The sequence below is a fragment of the Urocitellus parryii genome, chromosome 1 (genome assembly GCF_045843805.1).
Source record: "Urocitellus parryii isolate mUroPar1 chromosome 1, mUroPar1.hap1, whole genome shotgun sequence".
Classification (NCBI taxonomy): Eukaryota; Metazoa; Chordata; class Mammalia; order Rodentia; family Sciuridae; genus Urocitellus; species Urocitellus parryii.
Window position 1 is genome coordinate 59,779,962 of NC_135531.1, and position 19,132 is coordinate 59,799,093.

Genomic DNA, 19,132 nt, shown 5'->3' on the forward strand with positions numbered 1-19,132 from the left:
TGCTTAGTGCCTCGCTTTTTGCTATGGCTGGCTCTGAACTCCAGATTCTGTCTCAGCCTCCTGAACCACTGGGATTATAGGCATGTGCCACTGCACCCAGAAACAATATCTTAAAAATATAATAACCATTGAATTTATATGATAAGCTTCAGATATCTATAAGAAAAACAGTTTCTGACTGGAGTTTGGACAGAAAGCAGGTATCAGGAAAATCTATTCAAATTAACTTTAAAGGTAAAATAGCAAGAAAGTAATGAATCTCTAGAGAGAAGAGAAATAGGAAAATATTAGGAAATACCACTATTTATAAAAAAGAAGAGTGAATTCAACTTTGAGAGGTTGGGTAGTAAGTTTACTTTCCCCAAGATTCGGTTAAGTTGGTACAGGTAGCTCAGGAGCGGACAAATCTGTGCACTGCTTCACTTCCAAAAGTCACCGCGTACTTAGCTAGACTCTCAGGTAACAGCATGTATACTGCCTTCTGAATGTCTTCAGGGGTGAGGGTACAGCGTTTTCTGAAATGCATCAGGTGGTGGGCTTCCTTAGCAATGCGGTCAAAGATGTCGTTGATCAGAGTGTTCATGAAATCCAAGGTGCGAGATGACATGCCCCTCTGGGGAACAACTTCTTTAAGGACCCTGTTTACGTAGAGTGAATAGTTTCTATGGCTCAAACTGGTGCTGGAACTTGACTTCTTTCTGGAGATGGGACTTAGATGTCCTCTGCAGTAACTGTACTTATGGATGGTGCGTCTGGCCATTGTAGATGTTGCTTTCTTTATCAGTTAACGAATGGTGAAAAGGGCCCAAGAATTGGAGGAGTTCTCCTACTTATAGTGACACGTCATAATCACACTGCTGGGGCTTCTCTCTGATTGGTGGTTACTTTTCCTATGTCACAATCATGTAGCAATGACTCTGATTTGTTAAGGGCAAATTGGCCAACCAACCTAGAACTTTCCCAAGAAGATAAAGGGAGTGTGGCAGGAAGATTGAGGGTAACTTCAGGGAAAAAAAGAAGATATCTCATTTTTGCTACTTTGGTTCTTGGTAATTAGAAAGCATTCTCTGTAGTACTCAGAGAATTGGACCAACCTCATCAATTTGGGGGTTGGTGTAAGAAAAGTAGAGGAAAAAGCGTCAATCTTTTTGTGGAGGTCACAGTGTTCATAAAAGCATGTATAAGTTCATCTTATAAGCAAATGAATAAATAAGCCATTACAAGTCTCAAAATGATTGTCTTATAAAAATAAATATGGAGGGCTAATTTGATTTTACAAAATGTTACCTTGATGTTAAGGATTTTTCTAGATCCTGATTCACCAGGAGCAAGTGTGTGTACCACTGAGTAGTAATAAAAAAAAAAAAAACTACACTATTGTTTATGTTATACTATGTAACATATGTTATACTGTATTCATTAATCTTTTGTGAGGATATCCTTTAATATCCTTCTTGATTTCACATGTTTCATTGCCTGTTCTTTTACTTGATGTTCTGTCATTAACTGAAAGATGTTTCTAGGGTCATTTTTTCCCAGGTGGCATGTTGATATTCATGCTTAAAAAAAAAAAAAAAACTTCATTTGCTTAATCAAATTTATCCTTGTGTAAAATGAAAAATAGAAGTAACTATAAAAATAACTCACGAGCATTTCAGTTATTCATAATTGCCATGACTACTAATGCTACGTCTAACATTTCTCACTATGAACTTCTTCACAAATGAAGTAGACGGGGCTATGTGTAATTTCTGAAAGCTATCTGTAATTCCTCCCCCTTTTCTCCCATTCAAATCTGAAATCATTTTGTTATGGCGATAACTTTGAGCTGACTCTAATTTCTGAAGTCCACAGACATTGTTTGTCAATATCCACACCATGTTGATAGTAACACATCTCAGCCAGCGTCTCATCGCACTGAGATGCAGGTTGCTGACTCCACTCTGCTCTGGGGTGATGGATCTTCAGTTAGTTCCTGCTAATTTTTGCTTACAGATGTCTCTAGATGTAATTACTTAGTTGGCTTAATTATAGCATAGCTTTATTTGCTATCATTTAGAACTAACTATCAGGTGGAGAATATATATTCCCTTTTTTTCAGGAGTCCATGTTCAAGAGTTTCTACTCCTAACCCTCCTGGCCCCCTTGCCTCCTCACTTACTTCTTCCTGCAACAAATGACTTACTTGATTGGGGAGGTAGAGAAAGGCATCTGTGCCTCTCAGCCTTCTCTGGATTCTCATTGTGATGGTACTGTGGGCAGCTCTTGTCCTTGGGAGTGGATCATTATTTCCTAGGCTTTAGCAGCTGAGTGTGTCACTCTGCTTAATTCTTCCATGCCCTTTTAGGAAAGCCTTCTTAAGCCAAGAGCAGTTGGTGGCGTCTGTCTCATGGTGTCACTCTGGCCCTGACTCACCTGCCTCCCTCTTTTACCACACCTAGAGGCTGCTCTTCAGTTAATAACGAAGGTGCCATTTTATCTCATCTTCCCGGTTCTTTTGTCTCTTCCAATTGCTTCAGATCTTGAGGTGAAAGAAAGAAGTAGATAGAAATAGTAGCTAAAAGAAAAGAATTTTTAAAGCTCTAAACAGTAAGCTGTATGTTAAAATACTGATTGACCAGAAAGTTCAGAAATTGAGGAAGATTGATTCTATAAAATGTCTGGCCAAATTTGGGCTAACCCAAATTCCCTTTTAGTATTTCATAAATCATTTAAAAATAGGTAGGAATTCACTACTGGTTTTTTCATTTCCTTCCTTCTCCTCCCAACAGTCTGGAAAAAAAGGAATAAACATCTTTTAGCATAATGCCCCAAAGGAGATGCCCATTGTATTATTAATCCAGGCAATATGGCAAATCTGATTATTTTGCACCTGTTGCCTGCTGAGAGTAGACACTGTGAGGACTTCTATCCTCCTTCAGTCTTTCTTTTGCCCTTATCTTCAAGGTCTTAGAATGAAATTTGGTGCCATTTAGTATCTTCACATCTTCTGAAGGTATATCAGATTGAAAGGACTGGTGACCAATGTATGAGAGGTCCTGAGTCTCCAAAGTTTCATGTATTTTTCCAGACTCTTGTGCTTTATCACACTGTATCTACTTGGGACATAAATTGCTTAGTATCCTTCCTCCCATGATGAAGTAAAGAAAGTATTGGAGTTCCAGCTGCTTATCCTTTCATTGATGTTTCAGGATATTGCAATGACTCAAGGTCATCATCAAGAGTGATTATCTCACAATAACTGTGGTAGATGTGGCCTTAATTCAAACCAAAAAACATGCACCGACGTATATGTACATACTTTTCATTTTTATGGAGTAAAAATGAAAAATGAAAAGTATGTACATATTTTTTTTTAAGGAGAGAGAGAAAGAATTTTTTAATATTTATTTTTTTAGTTTTCGGTGGACACAACATCTTTATTTTATTTTTATGTGGTGCTGAGGATCGAACCCAGCACCCTGTGCATGCCAGGTGAGCACGCTACCACTTGAGCCAGCCATGTACTTGGCTCTTGTTGCTATAAGTTTATTGACTTTAAATGACACAAATTTGCCATCTTACAATTCTGACAGAAGTATAGATTGGTTTCATTGGGCTAAAATTGAGGTGTGACCAGGGCTGTGTTCCTTGGCGTAGTCTCTAGGGAAGAATGTGTTTTCCTGCCTTTTCTATCTTTTAGAGGAAGACTGCATTCCCTGGCTTCTCTTCCATCTTCAAGCCAAGAGCAGCTGGTGGCGTCTTTCTCATACTGTGTCACTCTGGCCCTGACTCATCGGTCTCCCTCTTTTACTCAAAAGAACTCTTGTGATTACATTGGACGCACCCCGATGAGTCAGGGAAACCTCCCTATCAAAGTGTCCTTAACGTAATCATATCTGCATAGTCCCTTTGGCTATGCAATGTCACATTTTCACAGGTTCCAGGGTTCAGAATGTGGATATCTTTGGGGAACTATTATTTTTGTCACCATGAATAGAATGGGCTTGTCATGGAAGATCTGAGTCACCAATGGCATAGAAGTTGGAGATGAATAATATTGTTTTTAGTGGATAACCAGAAATATATTTTTCAAAAAATCTTCTATATATAAACTTTTTTGTAATTTGTTTATTTTTTTCTAAAAAATGAAGAGTTGTTTTGAATTTTTTACTCTGTATTCCTACATTAGATTTCCCAAAAACATGCTCAATAGAACATTGCTTTTCCTTGGAAGATTGGTATGACAGTGAGAAGGAGATATTTCTTCTTTTCTTTTTTTTTTTTTTTTAAAGAGAGAGTGAGGAGAGAGAGAGAGAGAGAGAGAGAGAGAGAGAGAGAGAGAGAGAGAAAGAGAGAGAATTTTTAATATTTATTTCTTAGTTCTCGGCGGACACAACATCTTTGTTGGTATGTGGTGCTGAGGATCGAACCCAGGCTGCACGCATGCCAGACGGGCAAGCTACCGCTTGAGCCACATCCCCAGCCCTCTTCTTTTCTTTCCTCCCTTTCTTCTCAAATTCCCTTCTCTAGCTCTTATGTCCTGCTTTCTGTCCCATGAATTCCAACCATGTGCTGGGCACTGCCTGAGGTATATTTGTGGGGATACTGAGATGAAGAAGATATCATTTCTATTCTTAAAGAACTTATGGTTTATTGAGGTTGACAGCCATGGAAATTATTAATTATTATAAACAGGTAATATGAGAGACAGTCATAGGATATAGCAAGTGGTACTGAGATACTCAGCTTGCCAGAGAAGTCTTTTAGATGGAAAAAATATTTTAGTTGCATCTTCAATGACACAGAAGTTATTCAGGCAGCTAAGGCAGGTGGTGATGGGAGAGGGTGTGTAGGAGTATGTGAATAAAGTACTTGTAGGGAAAGACATTGTTTTTTGTTTGTTTTTGCATGAGGATGGGAGACCCATGATCTGGAAGAGGCGATGTGGAGTCCAAACTTGATTGTCCCTTTTTCTCTGGTAGAACTCAGGTGTCGGGAATGTGTGATTTCCCAAGAGAGGCAAAAGCAGCCTGGGGAGAATTCAGGTTTCAGTTAAGGCAGTGGTTCTAGGCCTGAAGGCACTCTGGAGTCACCAAAGGAGATTAAATCATGCAACAACAAAAAACCACGCCAGGGCTAGACCCCTGACTGAGTCAGATTCTGCAAAGGCAGGGTGGAGGTACTTTTAATGTGAAAATCACTAAGATAGAACAAAATATTTGAAAGTATTGGGGAGTCTTTTTTAAACACTAGAAAAGGAGTTGTAAGGGCACAGGAGAAAGCGTGGAGGGGGAGAAGAAAAGGGTAGAGCAACAGGAGGTGAGTGGATGGGAGGGCAGATAAGTGGAAGAGGGCAACCCATACTCTCTGATTCTAGGGCTCCAGAGTCAGACATGGCGAGAGGAAGACTTTGATGTAAGCTTGTTTCTGAGCATTGCAGATTGAATCAACCTCAAAAGTTCTTTCAGTGGATGGCAAGGAAGAGATCTAGAAGAACTGAGGAGGGAAGCACCGGCTTTGTGCTCTCTTTGCTGTAGAAGCCAGTTTAGCAATCTGTTTACATTTCCATGTTTGTGCGGGGAATAAAATAAACAAATATTCCATGTTCCCTATTCCTGATTGATTGATAGTTTCTGTCCTAGGTAATTTTTTTTGGTGTGTGTGTGGGGGGGGCTAGGGGAGGTACCAGGGATTGAACTCAGGGGCCCTTGACCACCGAGTCACATCCCCAGCCCTATTTTTGTAGTTTATTTAGATACACAGTCTTACTGAGTTGCTTAGCACCTCTGCATTGCTGAAACTGGTTTTGAACTCATGATCCTCCTGTCTCAGCCTCTGGAGCCACTGGGATTACAGGCGTGTACCACCATGCCCAGCTCTAGGTAACTTCTTTTTGATTTTACTTCCTTTCCCTGGACTCTTGATGTTTGCTCTCCAAATTACAGTAATGCAGAGCCTTCTGCTCCTATACTGGAGTCGCCTATATTCTGCTTTGGCTAATGTGAAAGGTGAGTCATTATTCTTAGATGGAGAGAGAGAGAGAGAGAGAGAGAGAGAGAGAGAGAGAGAATAGTATAGATTAACTTTGTGAAGAGTAAAAACATAATAAAGAAATTAGCCTTCACAGTGAGCAGAAGATTGTCAGTCCCTGATGAGATTCTTAATGAGTCTGATAATGTACTGGGATAAAAGAAGAAAAATTTTAATTTTGTTCTGAGTTCTGATTCACATTTTATAGCAAAACCTTAATTAACTAAGAAGCAATTAAAGCCCCCCCAATCAATAAGTTTATTGCAAATGGATATAAAGTAATGTAAAATGGATTTTTTTCCTACTATATTGAGTGCCCTTGCTAAAAACACAGAATTGGAATAAAAGTTGCCCAGGGTCATGTGATTGGCAATTTGTGGGGCCAGGAGATAAACTGAGACCTGTCAGACATCCAAAATGCTCCTGTTAATCACTGTACTACACTGCCTCTTGTTAACAAATCCCTCCCAAAAGGGAGGATACATTAAGCAGAAGAAAAAGAATTTTTTTTTTTAGTTGTAGATGTACATAATACCTTTGTTTTATTTTATATGGATCTGAGGATTGAACCTAGTGCCTCACATGTGCTAGGCAAGTCCTCTGCCACTGAACCACAACGCCAGCCGCAAAAGTGATGCTTTGAGAGAATCAATTTGGTGCTGGATTCAGGAGGGATTAGAAGAAGAAAGGAGATCAGAGAGCTCAGCAATGCTGCAGCTCAATGGTACAGGAATGGGACAGTAGAGGCCTGAATTGGAGGTAATGGGAATGAGAGGAAGGAATCATCTTTGAAAAAGGAATGGGTAATATTTGATGATTGGTTGAGTGCTCAGGAGATGGAAGGCTCTCATAGGATGCTGACGTTCACTGAGCACTGACTCTGGGTCTAGGCATCCTTCTGAGACCTTTCCAGGTAGCAACTCATTCTCACAGCCCCCTATCACACAGGCACTATTGCCAGAACCTCCTTTTCATGAGTGAGAAACGGCTTTCCTCAGCATATACAGAGGGCGAGGAGCCGAGCTGGGGTTTGAACCCAAACATCTGGCTGCAGGCTGTGTGCTCCTTCCTCTCGGCTATTCTTCTTCTCTTGAAATCCCTGAAGTGTGTGATGCTCTGCGTGCTACATGTACTTGACCATGGCAGCTTGTCTGAGTTTCCCAAGAGTCTGGGCAAAGGGGCAGTAATTCTTCTCTGCAGGAGTCAATTTGTGTTGCCAATAAAAAAAGAGCCAGAATCAAAACTCAAACATAGATGGTCCAACTTCATCTCCAGGACTCTGTCCAAATCCTCATGCTACAGACTACGAGGGCGCAGAAAAGGAGAACCTGTGAACCAAAACACTCCAGTGGGAGCCATGGAGATGGTGTGATTTCAGATTTTAAGCAACTGTAGGAATACAATTTCCTCACTCTGTGTTTAATAGGACCCCAACTCTCTGAATTGTAGATAAAGGAGGAATCACCTATTTCCTCAACAAGAGAGAAGATTCTGACAGTCATCATATAGCTTTACATTCCAGACAAGTCAGAGGGAAAACACACCTTTATCTAAAAGGAAAGGATGATTGATTCTAACTGGGAGAAAAGAATTTAAAGAAAGTAACATAAGCTCAGAGAATACTAAGAAGATTTTAAAACCACATCTCTTATTCAGTTGTCCTGCTATGACCTTTTAAGTTGGTTTACACACAAAGAAACCAGAAACACAGATATATTAAACATGACAGAATTCGAGGCTACTAAGCATAATAAGAAAGTTACGTGTATTGTAACAGTGATACAAGACAGCAGGGGCTTAAAAGAAAGATTCTTGGCAGTACATGGAACTATGTCCCATTCTAAATGATATAATATGGTTTTACCTTGGTTACACTCAAAGAAAAATTATGCAATGTTCTTGAATTTAATAAAATCAACATATCTAAATCCAGTGTCTCTTGAGGGTCTAATAAAAAAACATAAGTCTCTTAGAAACTCAATCTGAGGACATTCACACCAAGGCTAGATTCCAATGTTCTAGTTGCTGAGTTTTATTTTAGGACCAGCCTCCAGTGCGTACGGTCCCTGTCTTGGTTTCCTGATCTCTCTAATCTCTTTGAGCAAGGCTGTGTTGCTGGAGACGTTGTAGTGGAACAGTGAGTGTGTTGGAGGTGCCATCTGGGGACATGATGTCTCCTGAAATCACACATGATCAACATCTGCAGAGAGCTTCCTACTCTCCAAAATATTAGGAATTTATAAATTAGAATACGACTGTATTCTGCATTAGCCCGTATCAAGTTCCCTAATGAAGTGCTCTTTCCTCTTATATAAGAATGTATTGTTTTCCCAAAGGGATTTAGGGAACGTCTGCTAGGATCCATAGAATTCTGTGACCAAGAATCTCTGGCCAGTGGGTCATCTTAACTGTGGTATTGTTTCCACGCTGTGCAAATGAGGCAGATTGTGATGTAACGGAGGACTCTGAAATCATGCTGTGATTCTCTGACCCGTGCTCCCCACTGAGCTGGCTCAAGAAACGTCTTCATGGCATGTGTCTTCACTGTGAGGAATCTAATCAACTCCGAAGAAGTCAGGGCCACACAACCCAATTTTGAAAACATGTTTTCCTTAATAACATTTTGATATAAATAGATTGATCCTACTGCTTCACAGATGAAATCTAACTTGGGAAAAGCTCTTTGCTTCAAAGATGCACATCCTGGCACTATGGTCAAACTGAAACTAGGTTACTTTATACTGAATCAATGCTGCTGGCCTCAAAGCCTATACTTAATTCTGCAGCTTTAATGGACTTGGTAATTTTCAGTGGCTCGTAGTTGTTCATTGGAGAATCCCTTTCTGGGTTTCTGTGGGTCCTTGATTCTTATAAGAATCTGTAATTCACACCCTAGTACACATTTATTTCTGAACATTGCTTGTCTGATTTTTCTCTCACCTTTTTCTTTTGACCGTGAATCAGAGACCAGGACTCTGAATCTTAAGAGCCAGTGCTGACTGTGCAAGATAATCCATATTTCCAGTGCTGAGAGCAGCTTGTGTCAAGAGAAATGTGATTGTTCTTCCCTTCTTTTCTAACCTGAACGGTTTGGGTGCGTGGTGGCACATCATAGTAAGAGTGGATGACACAGAAAAACATCTCACCTTGTGGAGAGCCTGGAAGCAAAAAGAGAAGGAGATCAGGGACCCACAATCCCCTTAACACCCCCAGTGACCTGAAGACCTCTGATTAGGCCGAACCTCTTGAAACTTCCATTCCCCATAGCGCCACAGTTGGGGACCAAGCTTTTAACACGTGGACCTTGGGAGCCATTCCAGATCCAAACTGTAGCATTAGCTCATTCATACCTATTTTTATTTTTTAAAATTATGTATTTATGCTAAGGTACATATAAAAAAACTGATCAGCACACAACATCATGCTTTCTCACCTGTTATTACTTTGGATAAAATTAAACAAATCCCCAGGGTTTATTTACTTAAAGATAATATAAAGACATTGCTTGTCTGATTTTTCTCTCACCTTTTTCTTTTGACCATGAATATAGTATAGTAATAAATACTGATATAATCAAGTGATATTGCAGATAGGACGAAATCCTGACAATGGCCTGGGAACAAGTGGCATTTGAGGAGCTACATTGCCGCCTGGTCTGAGGTCTGAAGCTCAGGCCCAAGGTTGGTGCTGGTCTCTGTAGCACTCACTTTCTGGGACCCCGGAATCTTCTCTGGGGTAATTTTAGGCATTCCATATTGGAATGTTCAAGACAAACCGGGCCCTGTATGTCCACTCCCTCCCTTAAATATTTGCAGTCATAAACTCTCAGGTTCAATTAATCGGCTGTCTCATGGCCTTTCCATGGCTTGTATCATTCAAAAAACCGAATCAATTTATCTACATAAATTAGCAGTGACATAAGGGCAAACATAGATACCTGAGATTTCAAGGATGAGTCTGTCCATGTACAACTCCATGTCTGTGCTAATTTTTCTCCAATGCAGTCATATATAAATATGCATATAAATTTTATATATGTGCATATAAATTACAATTGACTTCCAGTTTAGGAGTCTTCGAGTCCTAAAAATGGGAGTAGGAAGGGATGATGTGGGGTTGGGAGATACAGATTTGGGGGACTGCGTGGCTAGTCCCTGGTTCTGGAGTCTGGTGGCTGGAGAAGATGCAGGCCCAGCTGAGAGACAGACTGCACTCACCTTTTCCCCTCCTTTTTGTTCTGTTTGCACCCTCAAGAGACAGTTTGATGCCCACCTGCTTTTCTATGAGTAAGATCTTCTTTACTCAGTTTACTGAGAAACACCCTCACAGACTCATTCAGAAATGGTCCCCAGAGAGCTGGTGAAACACTATTTCTGGGTACCCCTAAACCCAGTCAGAGTGACACACAAAATTAACCATCACGTGGGTGAAAGTGATGACTGATCAACCAACTTTCTGTGGAAGAGGCAGGAAACAATCTGTTACTCCCTGGCATTGCTAAGTTTCTATGACTCTCATTGAACTTGTTTTCTTTACTTCTCACAACTGAACATTATTTGAGGACTTTTTATCAAGTACTATTTATGTGCCAAGCACAGCGCTTATTGGGGATCCAGAGAGAAAGAACAGGATCTTACTGTTGAAGAGCAATGAAAACCCTTGTTAAGGAGAATTTGGGATGCTGGTTAGGAGAACAGGCGAGATTTAAGAAACAGATTGAGGACAGTTAAGGCCAGTAAATACCAAAGACTTCTAAGAAAATCTCTCTATAGTATATCATCCTGAAGACAGATTGCATTGAAGAAAGCAGCATAGAAACACAGTTGCCTAAGGGAAGTGCATCCTTGAAAGCTGAGGTATCCAGGTTTGCCCTTAAGCCACTACTAAAAGACTGTGGCTCTTTATTATTTCTTAATATTTTGAGAGATGGGGTTTCCACATTTTTCTCACATCACTTATACTGAGGATATTTTCGAATGTCTATTCCAAATCCCTCCTATTGAAAGTTAAGCTCATCCTCTCCTGGAGAATAGCTGTCTGCTGTTTCTCTCAATATCACGAATGACTGGGAAAAGCTTCTTACAAATCTGCCCTCCTCATGCATCCAAATTCCATTCCAAACTCTTCTATTTTCAGCACCCCTGGTCATGAATTCTATCATCCTGCTTTCTCCTTCTTGTATTTCTTTTCTTTTCTTTTTTTTTTTTTTGCTCCCAAATAGCTGCACCAAAACCGTCATGTTTCCCTCAAACTATATAGAAGCATAAAGTTCAGTGGGCTTATTATTCCTGCTTCTGTATTTCCATTTTCTAAGCCTGCACATTCTCCCTTCTTGCATTTTTCATTTCTTATTCAAATTTTGCTTCTCCTACAAATTCCAAATTTTAATTTCATTTGAAGTCGCAGTCTTTTTATCTTTTAGCTAGATTTCATTTCCTTCTCAGGGAAGCGGTAGCGCCCCTTTTCCTTCCAAGCCTAGGGGCATATTTGGCATGCTTATTTCTCTGTGTGTCTCTCTCCTGAGAGATCTTCAGAATGAGGCTTGACAGGAGGAGACTCTGCTTAATGGAAGACTGCAGAGGAGGACTAGGAGGATGGAAATGCTCCCATTTGGGTGCATTTTGCATATGCAGCACCACACTCAGGGCAGTTATTGGGATACATGTACACACACATAAATACATGCATGTATGTACACACACACACAACTTTTTGTGGAAGAGGCAGGAAACACACACACACACATATTTATTTACTTATTTTTACAGTACTGAGGATTGAACCTAGGGATGCTTTACCACTAAGCTACACCCTTTTTTTTCTTTTCTATTTTGAGAGGAAGCCTTGCTAAGTTGCTGAGGCTGGCCTCCAACTGGTGATCCTCCTGCCTCAGCCTCCTGAGTTGTTGAGATTACAGGTGTGTCCCAGAAATAAGTTTCAGCTTATTTCTTCCCTCTGGACTGGCAGAAACCTGGATCTTGGTCTATACAGCTTTGTATATATGTATACACTTGGGCAAGGTAAGGGAGCCCGGTGATTTTAAGTTTTTTTTTTGAGGGATAGAATCATACCAGTATGTGAGAATCCTAGGGAAAAATTATACCCCCACTGCTTTGAGAACTTTTTTGGGTTGTAATTTCTAGGATCTGGATGTTTAGGGGTGCATTGATGTTGTTGCTATCAGGGAGGTAGCAGATGGAAAATAAATATACTCAAGGGCTCAGAGGTTATTACTGATCTGGAGGCAGGTAGTCAGGCAACGGGGAGTAAATACAGTGAAACAGTGGGAAGAAGATATTTACCTTTGGTCTCTTGAGCAACACGAGCCACAACCTAGGGATGGCTAGCCCAGGCCTTCTGCATGGGACAGCTTTAATGGGTAGAGTGTAGAACATTCCAGCCATGGATCGATGAACCCTGAGCAGCTGCAACTTACAGGCTTGAAAATAGCCTGAAAATGAGTTTTCTCAGGTCTGAGAGCTGCATGAGGCAGAGCTGGCAAGACAGATGGCAGCTGGCAACAGTGACATGTGAATTGTTCGTCACAGAGTGCTTTCCATGTCTGTGTTGAAAGGGAAGCTCATAACAACCCCGTGAGGGACCTCAGGCAGATATCACTAAAACTCATTTACGTAGAGGAAGAAGCTGAGGCTCGAGGAGCTAAGATAAACTGCCCAAAGCCACGTTCTCAGTTTTACTGTCATTTGATGTTTTCCAGGGCACAACAGCTGAGGGTAGAATTGTATCTCAATAACACTTTCTTTTTTTTTTTTTTTTTTTTTTAATATTTATTTTTTAGTTCTCGGCGGACACAACATCTTCGTTGGTATGTGGTGCTGAGGATCGAACCCGGGCCGCACGCATGCCAGGCGAGCGCGCTACCGCTGAGCCACATCTCCAGCCCCTCAATAACACTTTCTAAGCAACATTTCTTTCATTTTTATTCACCAACTTTTGTGAATTTCAGGTCCCCTTAAATCCCTGGGTAATAATAATATTAATAGTGATCATGTTTTAAAAAGAACTTCCCTTGTTTAAGTACTTGTCGTATGCTAGGTGAACCTCACAACCATCCCAATCCCTAGGAGTGAAATCATTATCTCTATTTAATGGTTGAAAAAAGATTTCCAGAGAGAGGCAGTAATTTGCTCAAGATAACACAGCGAGTAAGTAGTTGATTTAAGATAATCACCAAAATGTTTATAATTCCAAGGTCACATATTTGCATTCGGACAAATTCAGCGACTGACTTAGTGAGTCCCATGGGTGTTGCCTTGTGCTCAAGCATCTGCTTGTCTCCCAGGGAAAGGCCCCTTGGAGCTGCTCTGGCTCTTGGCCTTGACGGCTGTGAGCTTCTGTCCCAGGTGGCTCTGGCTGCTTCATCCCTGTCACTACTTTCATTCCTTATTACCTTGTGATCTAGCAGTAAAGGGGGCAGGGGAGGGGGTACTGGAAACGACTTTCCCCAAAGACATGCCCTGTTGCTTTGGTTTCTTAAAGAGATGTCATCCACAAAATCCTTTTTGGCTTTTCATGTATTTCTCTTCCTCAGAACCTGGGCATGAACCCAGAGGGGTAGGGTGGAAGGCCTCTGCCGACACAGTTGCTCTTCTCTTTAAATTCCTGTTTCTCATCTTTACACACATCATATTGCCCCTCAGGTCCCTCCCTCAGCACGTTCCTTTGTCTTTCACTCCAGCAGAGCCCATCCTTTAGACCCTTAAGCTGGGAGGCCCATCAACCTCGTTATAATGATCATCGACTAATACGTGTGTCTTGGACCCTCTCCCGTTAAATTGTGCTTCTGCTTTTGAGGCAACTCATCTTTGCATTTATACATCAGCTGAGTGCTTGAGATATAGTTTACCATATGGATCAGTATAAGAACGAATGAGATAAACAAAATTAGGAGGTTCTAGTTCCTGCTGATTTTAGATTCTAGGCCTACCAGAATCCTTAAATAAGTGCGTTTCATTTCTGCCTCACAGTATTTGTACTTTCTGATTCCCTTTGCCAGCATATTCTTCCTTAGAGTTTTTCACAGTTTCTTAGACCCTTATTCCATTGAATTCCAATGAAACTCCTCCGACAGTGCTAATGGACTATCCCCGGAAGTTTTCCACCCCCTTACTCCGACTTGCTTTTTCTTAATAGAACTACTGAATGCTTGCTTACTACTTGTTTTTCGCAATATGTTCCGTCAAGTTGAGACCTTTGTTTTATTCCCTCATATCTCTGGGGCCTTGAAAAGTTACTGGCAGTTAGTAGGAGTTCAATAAATATATACTGAAGGGATGAATTAAGTTGAGAAAGGCTCCCTAAAAGTGGTGTGTGCCCACGCGCTGAGCTTTCCTTAGTCTTGTGAGATGCTACTCTAGTGAAGACATTTGAAGTTCAACAGTCTGGTAAAATCTAAAATGTTGACTCCTGAAAAAAGTTAATTGTTTATTGATCTCTTCTTGTTGTTCCTTGAAAATGTGCATCTAGATCTATAAAACTCTTACTTTGGAGTCCATTATTTCCTGGTATTTACATCTGAACAGTCTCATGATAAATGGCAGCTCGCTCTCTCTCTCTCTCTCTCTCTCTCTCTCTCTCACACACACACACACACACACACACACACATATTTTAAATTTTTTGTATATTGGGAATTGAACCCAGGGGTGCTTTACCACTGAGCTACATCCTTAGCCACTTTTATTTCTTTTATTTTGAGACAGGGTCTTGCTAAGTTGCTTAGGATCTCACAAGTTGCTGAGACTGCCCTTGAACTTGCAATCTGCCTGCCTTATCCTCCCAAGTTGCTGGCATTGCAGGCATATGCCACCATACCTGGCAAATGGCAACTCATATTAAAACCTTATTTTATTTGCCATCATTAAAAGAGTAGTTCTCTCTCTCTCTCTCTCTCTCTCTCTCTCTCTCTCTCTCTTTCTTGCAATTTAAAGAAGTAGTTCTCTTTCTTTGCAATTTAAATTTTTAAAACACTTAAAAAATTAGTTTGCTGATATTAAAATATTTAATAGTTTTTGGATCTTTGCTTCTGACTTTATGGAGTAATAATGATTAGATTTAACCTTTTTGCCTGAAATAAGGGAGCAAGATGAAGCAAGATGAAGTATATGAATGATTCTCAAGACATTGGACATGAGGTGGTGAAAGACACTGATCTCTCTAAAATGGTAAACAAATAAAGTAAGCCCTATGGTTGCTCCAAGTTACTATCTTGAGAATTTCTAAGCTATGGTGAAGGGAAGGAAACCCAGAATGGAACATGGCAGTCTCCCCGAGTATAGGGGATGGAATTGGAAGTCAGGGTATACCCAATGGTCAGTTAGAGTCCAAGGACAGAGGACCAGAGGTGAGAGTTGTGCAGAGACAGAAACCCTTAGATCTGCACAGGATCCCCCTGAGCATTCAGCTGAGTCCTGATCAGCTCATGCACATGTAAAGAATCCCAGTGAAGAACCAGAGGGAGGGAGCAGTCTCTCTGGCTAACCGGACACAGGGAATAGAACCTGTTCCTACCTGCAGGGGTGGAGAGTGTCATAATTTCCAGGGTTGAGTGAGAGAAGCCAAACAAAAAGTGTAGTTAACGTATGATTCCATTTTTAGAAAATTATAGAAAATGAATGCTAATTTACAGTGACAGAAAGCAGATCAGTAGTTGCTTAGGGATAGATTGTGAGGGCAGAGAGATGCAGGAAGGAGATATTATAGAGAGGCAGGAGTGATCTTTTGGAGATAATGGGTAGGTTCATTATCTTAATTGTGGTGATGGTTTCATAGGTGTATATCAGAACCCCCCAAAGCATAAATTAAATATGAAAATTTTATTGTGTGTTAATTAAACCTCAATAAAGCTGGTAAAAAAATATGTAACAATTCATTTCATTCACTGAAATCTTTTTTAAAAAATTCATTCATCCTGCATTTCCTTAAAGAGGTAATTGAACACAATTTAATATTTCTGAGCAACTCTGGGTCATTATCATAAATGCGAGTAATTACTAGAGAGCTTGAAAAATGAACTCAGAGGAGTGTAAGTGACTGAGCCTAGACATGGGATTTGGGTCTGCTCTAAGTTCTTTTGGCCACTCTCTGCTGTCAGCTTTCATGACCTCCTGCCAACAGCACACCCTCCTCTAAGTTGAAACTTTATGGAGAGCACCACTGGCCTCAAGTCCATTGCCAAGCTCTTCCGCAGACTGGAGCTCACGGGCCACCTTACCAGATGCCTGTACCCCACACTGTTCAGTACTCACTTGCTCATTTTACTTAGATAACCCCCAGCCCTCTCTCCTTCATTTTCAAGATCAATTCCTGTGTATGGGTCTTTCATTGCTTTTCAAAGGCATGGCCAGGAAGCATTCTCTGTTCAGTAAATGAAAGAATGAAAAATAATAAAAGAATTCTATACCCTGATCTATGCCATTGTCTTTTTTTGTCTCCATGTGTGAGTCACTGATCTTTTCCTGCTGCTTCTTTAGGAGTGCTCCTCCTCAGGATCCTGCATGGCACACGGTGATGAGGACATGAGAGACCAGGGCTCTGAGGTGCTGGACACATTACATTATGAGCATTGAAGTCCCAGAGATAAAAGGATTGGCAGCACGATTGTTGTGGAAAATGCCACCAACCTGGTTTCCCTGTCAGCTCTAGGCATATGGAAATTGGAAGAGTTGTTGTTGGCCAGGCAGAAAACTGGATATGCACAGGTTCCTTTTTCTCTTCATCATCCTAAAAGTTTTAAATTATTCCTGGTGCCTCTTTCATCATTTATTTCAAAAGCAACAAGGCTTTCTCCACAAGGTTTGTTGATAGCTTCCCCCTGAACTTTTTGGAGAATAAGCATGCTGATGGCATAGTTAATGTCGGTATAAGCCATTGATTTGGGTTGGTGATATTTGCTGGAACATTGTGTCCTGAATAAAACATAAAAAAATAACACACTGAAATGTAACCTCAGAAGCTGAATATTTAGATGGTCATGAATGAGAAAGCACAATCCAATTATTTTTTTTCCCCCTGGAGGATACAGCATGTAGAAATCTACATCTGGAGGATTAGTACTTGACTTTAAGAAGTGTATGCTTCAGGAAAATTCCTTTTAAAAATAAATAGAGAATATGAATAATGACATCTGAAAAGTTGCTTGCTTAACATGGCTATAATATATATAACATATAATGATAGTAAAAGTCACTTATTGGCATGTATCATTGAAATGTTGGTATTTTAGAAATGAGTTGCTGTAATAGAAATAAATTTTGTATTGCTGCCATCTAATGAAAACACACTGAATTAATAATTCCTCTGAGGTTGATGGCTTATTTAACCTTTTTCCATGTTGTGAAAAATTATTATTCTGCTATTGTAGACCCCAGTTAACTTAGGAATCTGTGCCTAAAAATCTTACTTCTGAGACAATAAAATAAAACTTATTATTTTTTTTCTCTCACTGGGATAAACGGCAGCATTGGCTTAAAAAAAAAAATCTTCCCATAACTGCCACATCCAGGTGTTCAGCTATGTGAATTTATAGTTCTCTTCACCTTCATGGGGTGAAGTAAATTTTCTATACCCTGTGACAGTGTGTTTGGCTGAAGAGAGTAGAGCAGAAACAACAGTGTGTAAGTTCTGAGTCTGGGACTTAAGTGATTCTGCATTTCTTTGCCTCTGCCACTGCTGTGGAGAATGTGCCTAGCCCTGGTGGAAGGAAGAGAATGAGGACTATGGAGCAGAGCTATTCAACCGAGCCCAGGTGAGGTCAGCTGGGTTCTGGCCAACACACAGATAAGAAATTAAATAAATGCCTATTGTAGGCCACTGAGATGTTATGGTTATTTGTTATACATCATTATTGTAGCGAGACAGCAGTGAAGAATTTTAATGATAGCACCAAAAATATTCACAGCAAGTTTTCTAAACAATTCCATCAAATGACATGTATGAAATGTTTTGCTTGTGCGTTAGGATACTAGATTAGAAATCATCATGACATCAGTTTCTTAGAACTAGAGAAGTTAAACAAACCATAATAAGATTACATTAAGTAATGTGGAAAGCACAAAAGCTCAGATTTTGACTGTCTTATCTATTTATCTTTTATACAATTCTTGGCACCTAATAGGCATTCAGCAAGAATTAGTTGAATAAATAACTGAATTAAGGGATGGAGCTTCTTTTTCTTTTCATTTTTGTTCTTTAACAGTTTGCTAAAAAAATAAAAAGAAAAGAAAAAAGAAAAAGACAAACATTTAAGGAAGAATCATCAAACAACAAATAAACCAATCAGAAATTCAAGAATCATTGCTCTAGGGCAATGGTTTTTAACTGGATGTGATTTTGCCGTCCAGGATCTGGAGACTTTTGGTTGTTATAACTGAGTGAGTGTATGTGTGTGTGCGTACAGGCATGAGGCCTAACGAACGGCATCTAGTAAGAGGTAAAGGCCACAGGTACTGCCAGATATCCTACAACGTGCAAGATAAGATTCCTATAATAATCATTTAGCTCAATTAACAGTTGTGTACCCTTTGGTTTTTTGGGGGGTTGGGGTACTGCGGATTGAACTCAGGGGCACTTGACCCCAGCCCTATTTTGTATTTGATTTAGAGACAGGGTTTCACTGAGTTGCTTAGTGCCTTGATTTTGCTGAGACTGGCTTTGAACGCACCATCCTCCTGCCTCAACCTCCCCAGCTGCTGGCATTACAGGTGTATGCCACTGTACCCAGCTTGATTTGTTTTTTATTTTGAGGGATGTTTCTTTTGTATTGCAGATTCCTAAGTCTTTTTTTTGTTGTTGTTGTTTGTTTTTTGCTTTCTCTGTTTAGTCTTCAAAACTTGTCTTTACTTTTCTTTTGCCTTTTTCTTCCCCAGACTTTCCAGAACAGCCTCCTCAAATCTCCATGTCTCTCTTGGGTTTCTTTCTTGGAATCAGTACCTTCATCCACCAGAACTCTCTTTCATTATTTTGACACTTAAGATGGGTGTCCTCTTTCTGGGAGTTATTTTAGCTCAGTTCCATCTTCAATCTTCTGCTCAGGTTTTCTGCAGCCACTCCTTCTCCCGGCTGATCTCTGTGGAAGGTTATCATGGAAGATCTAGATATA

At 40.2% G+C, this 19,132-nt stretch overlaps 1 protein-coding gene across 1 annotated transcript; it reads right to left on the reverse strand.

Moving 5' to 3' along the window:
- Nucleotides 1–391: 391 nt before the first annotated feature.
- LOC113185936 (histone H2B subacrosomal variant-like) lies at nt 392–760 on the reverse strand. Its single transcript, XM_026393219.1, has one exon. It carries the CDS (start codon nt 758–760, stop codon nt 392–394), a length of 369 nt encoding a protein of 122 aa, XP_026249004.1.
- Nucleotides 761–19,132: the final 18,372 nt, after the last annotated feature.

Coding starts and splice junctions, on each gene's coding strand:
- LOC113185936 (XM_026393219.1), bottom strand. CDS start 760: ATGGCCAGACGCACCATCCATAAGTACAGTTACTGCAGAGGACATCTA.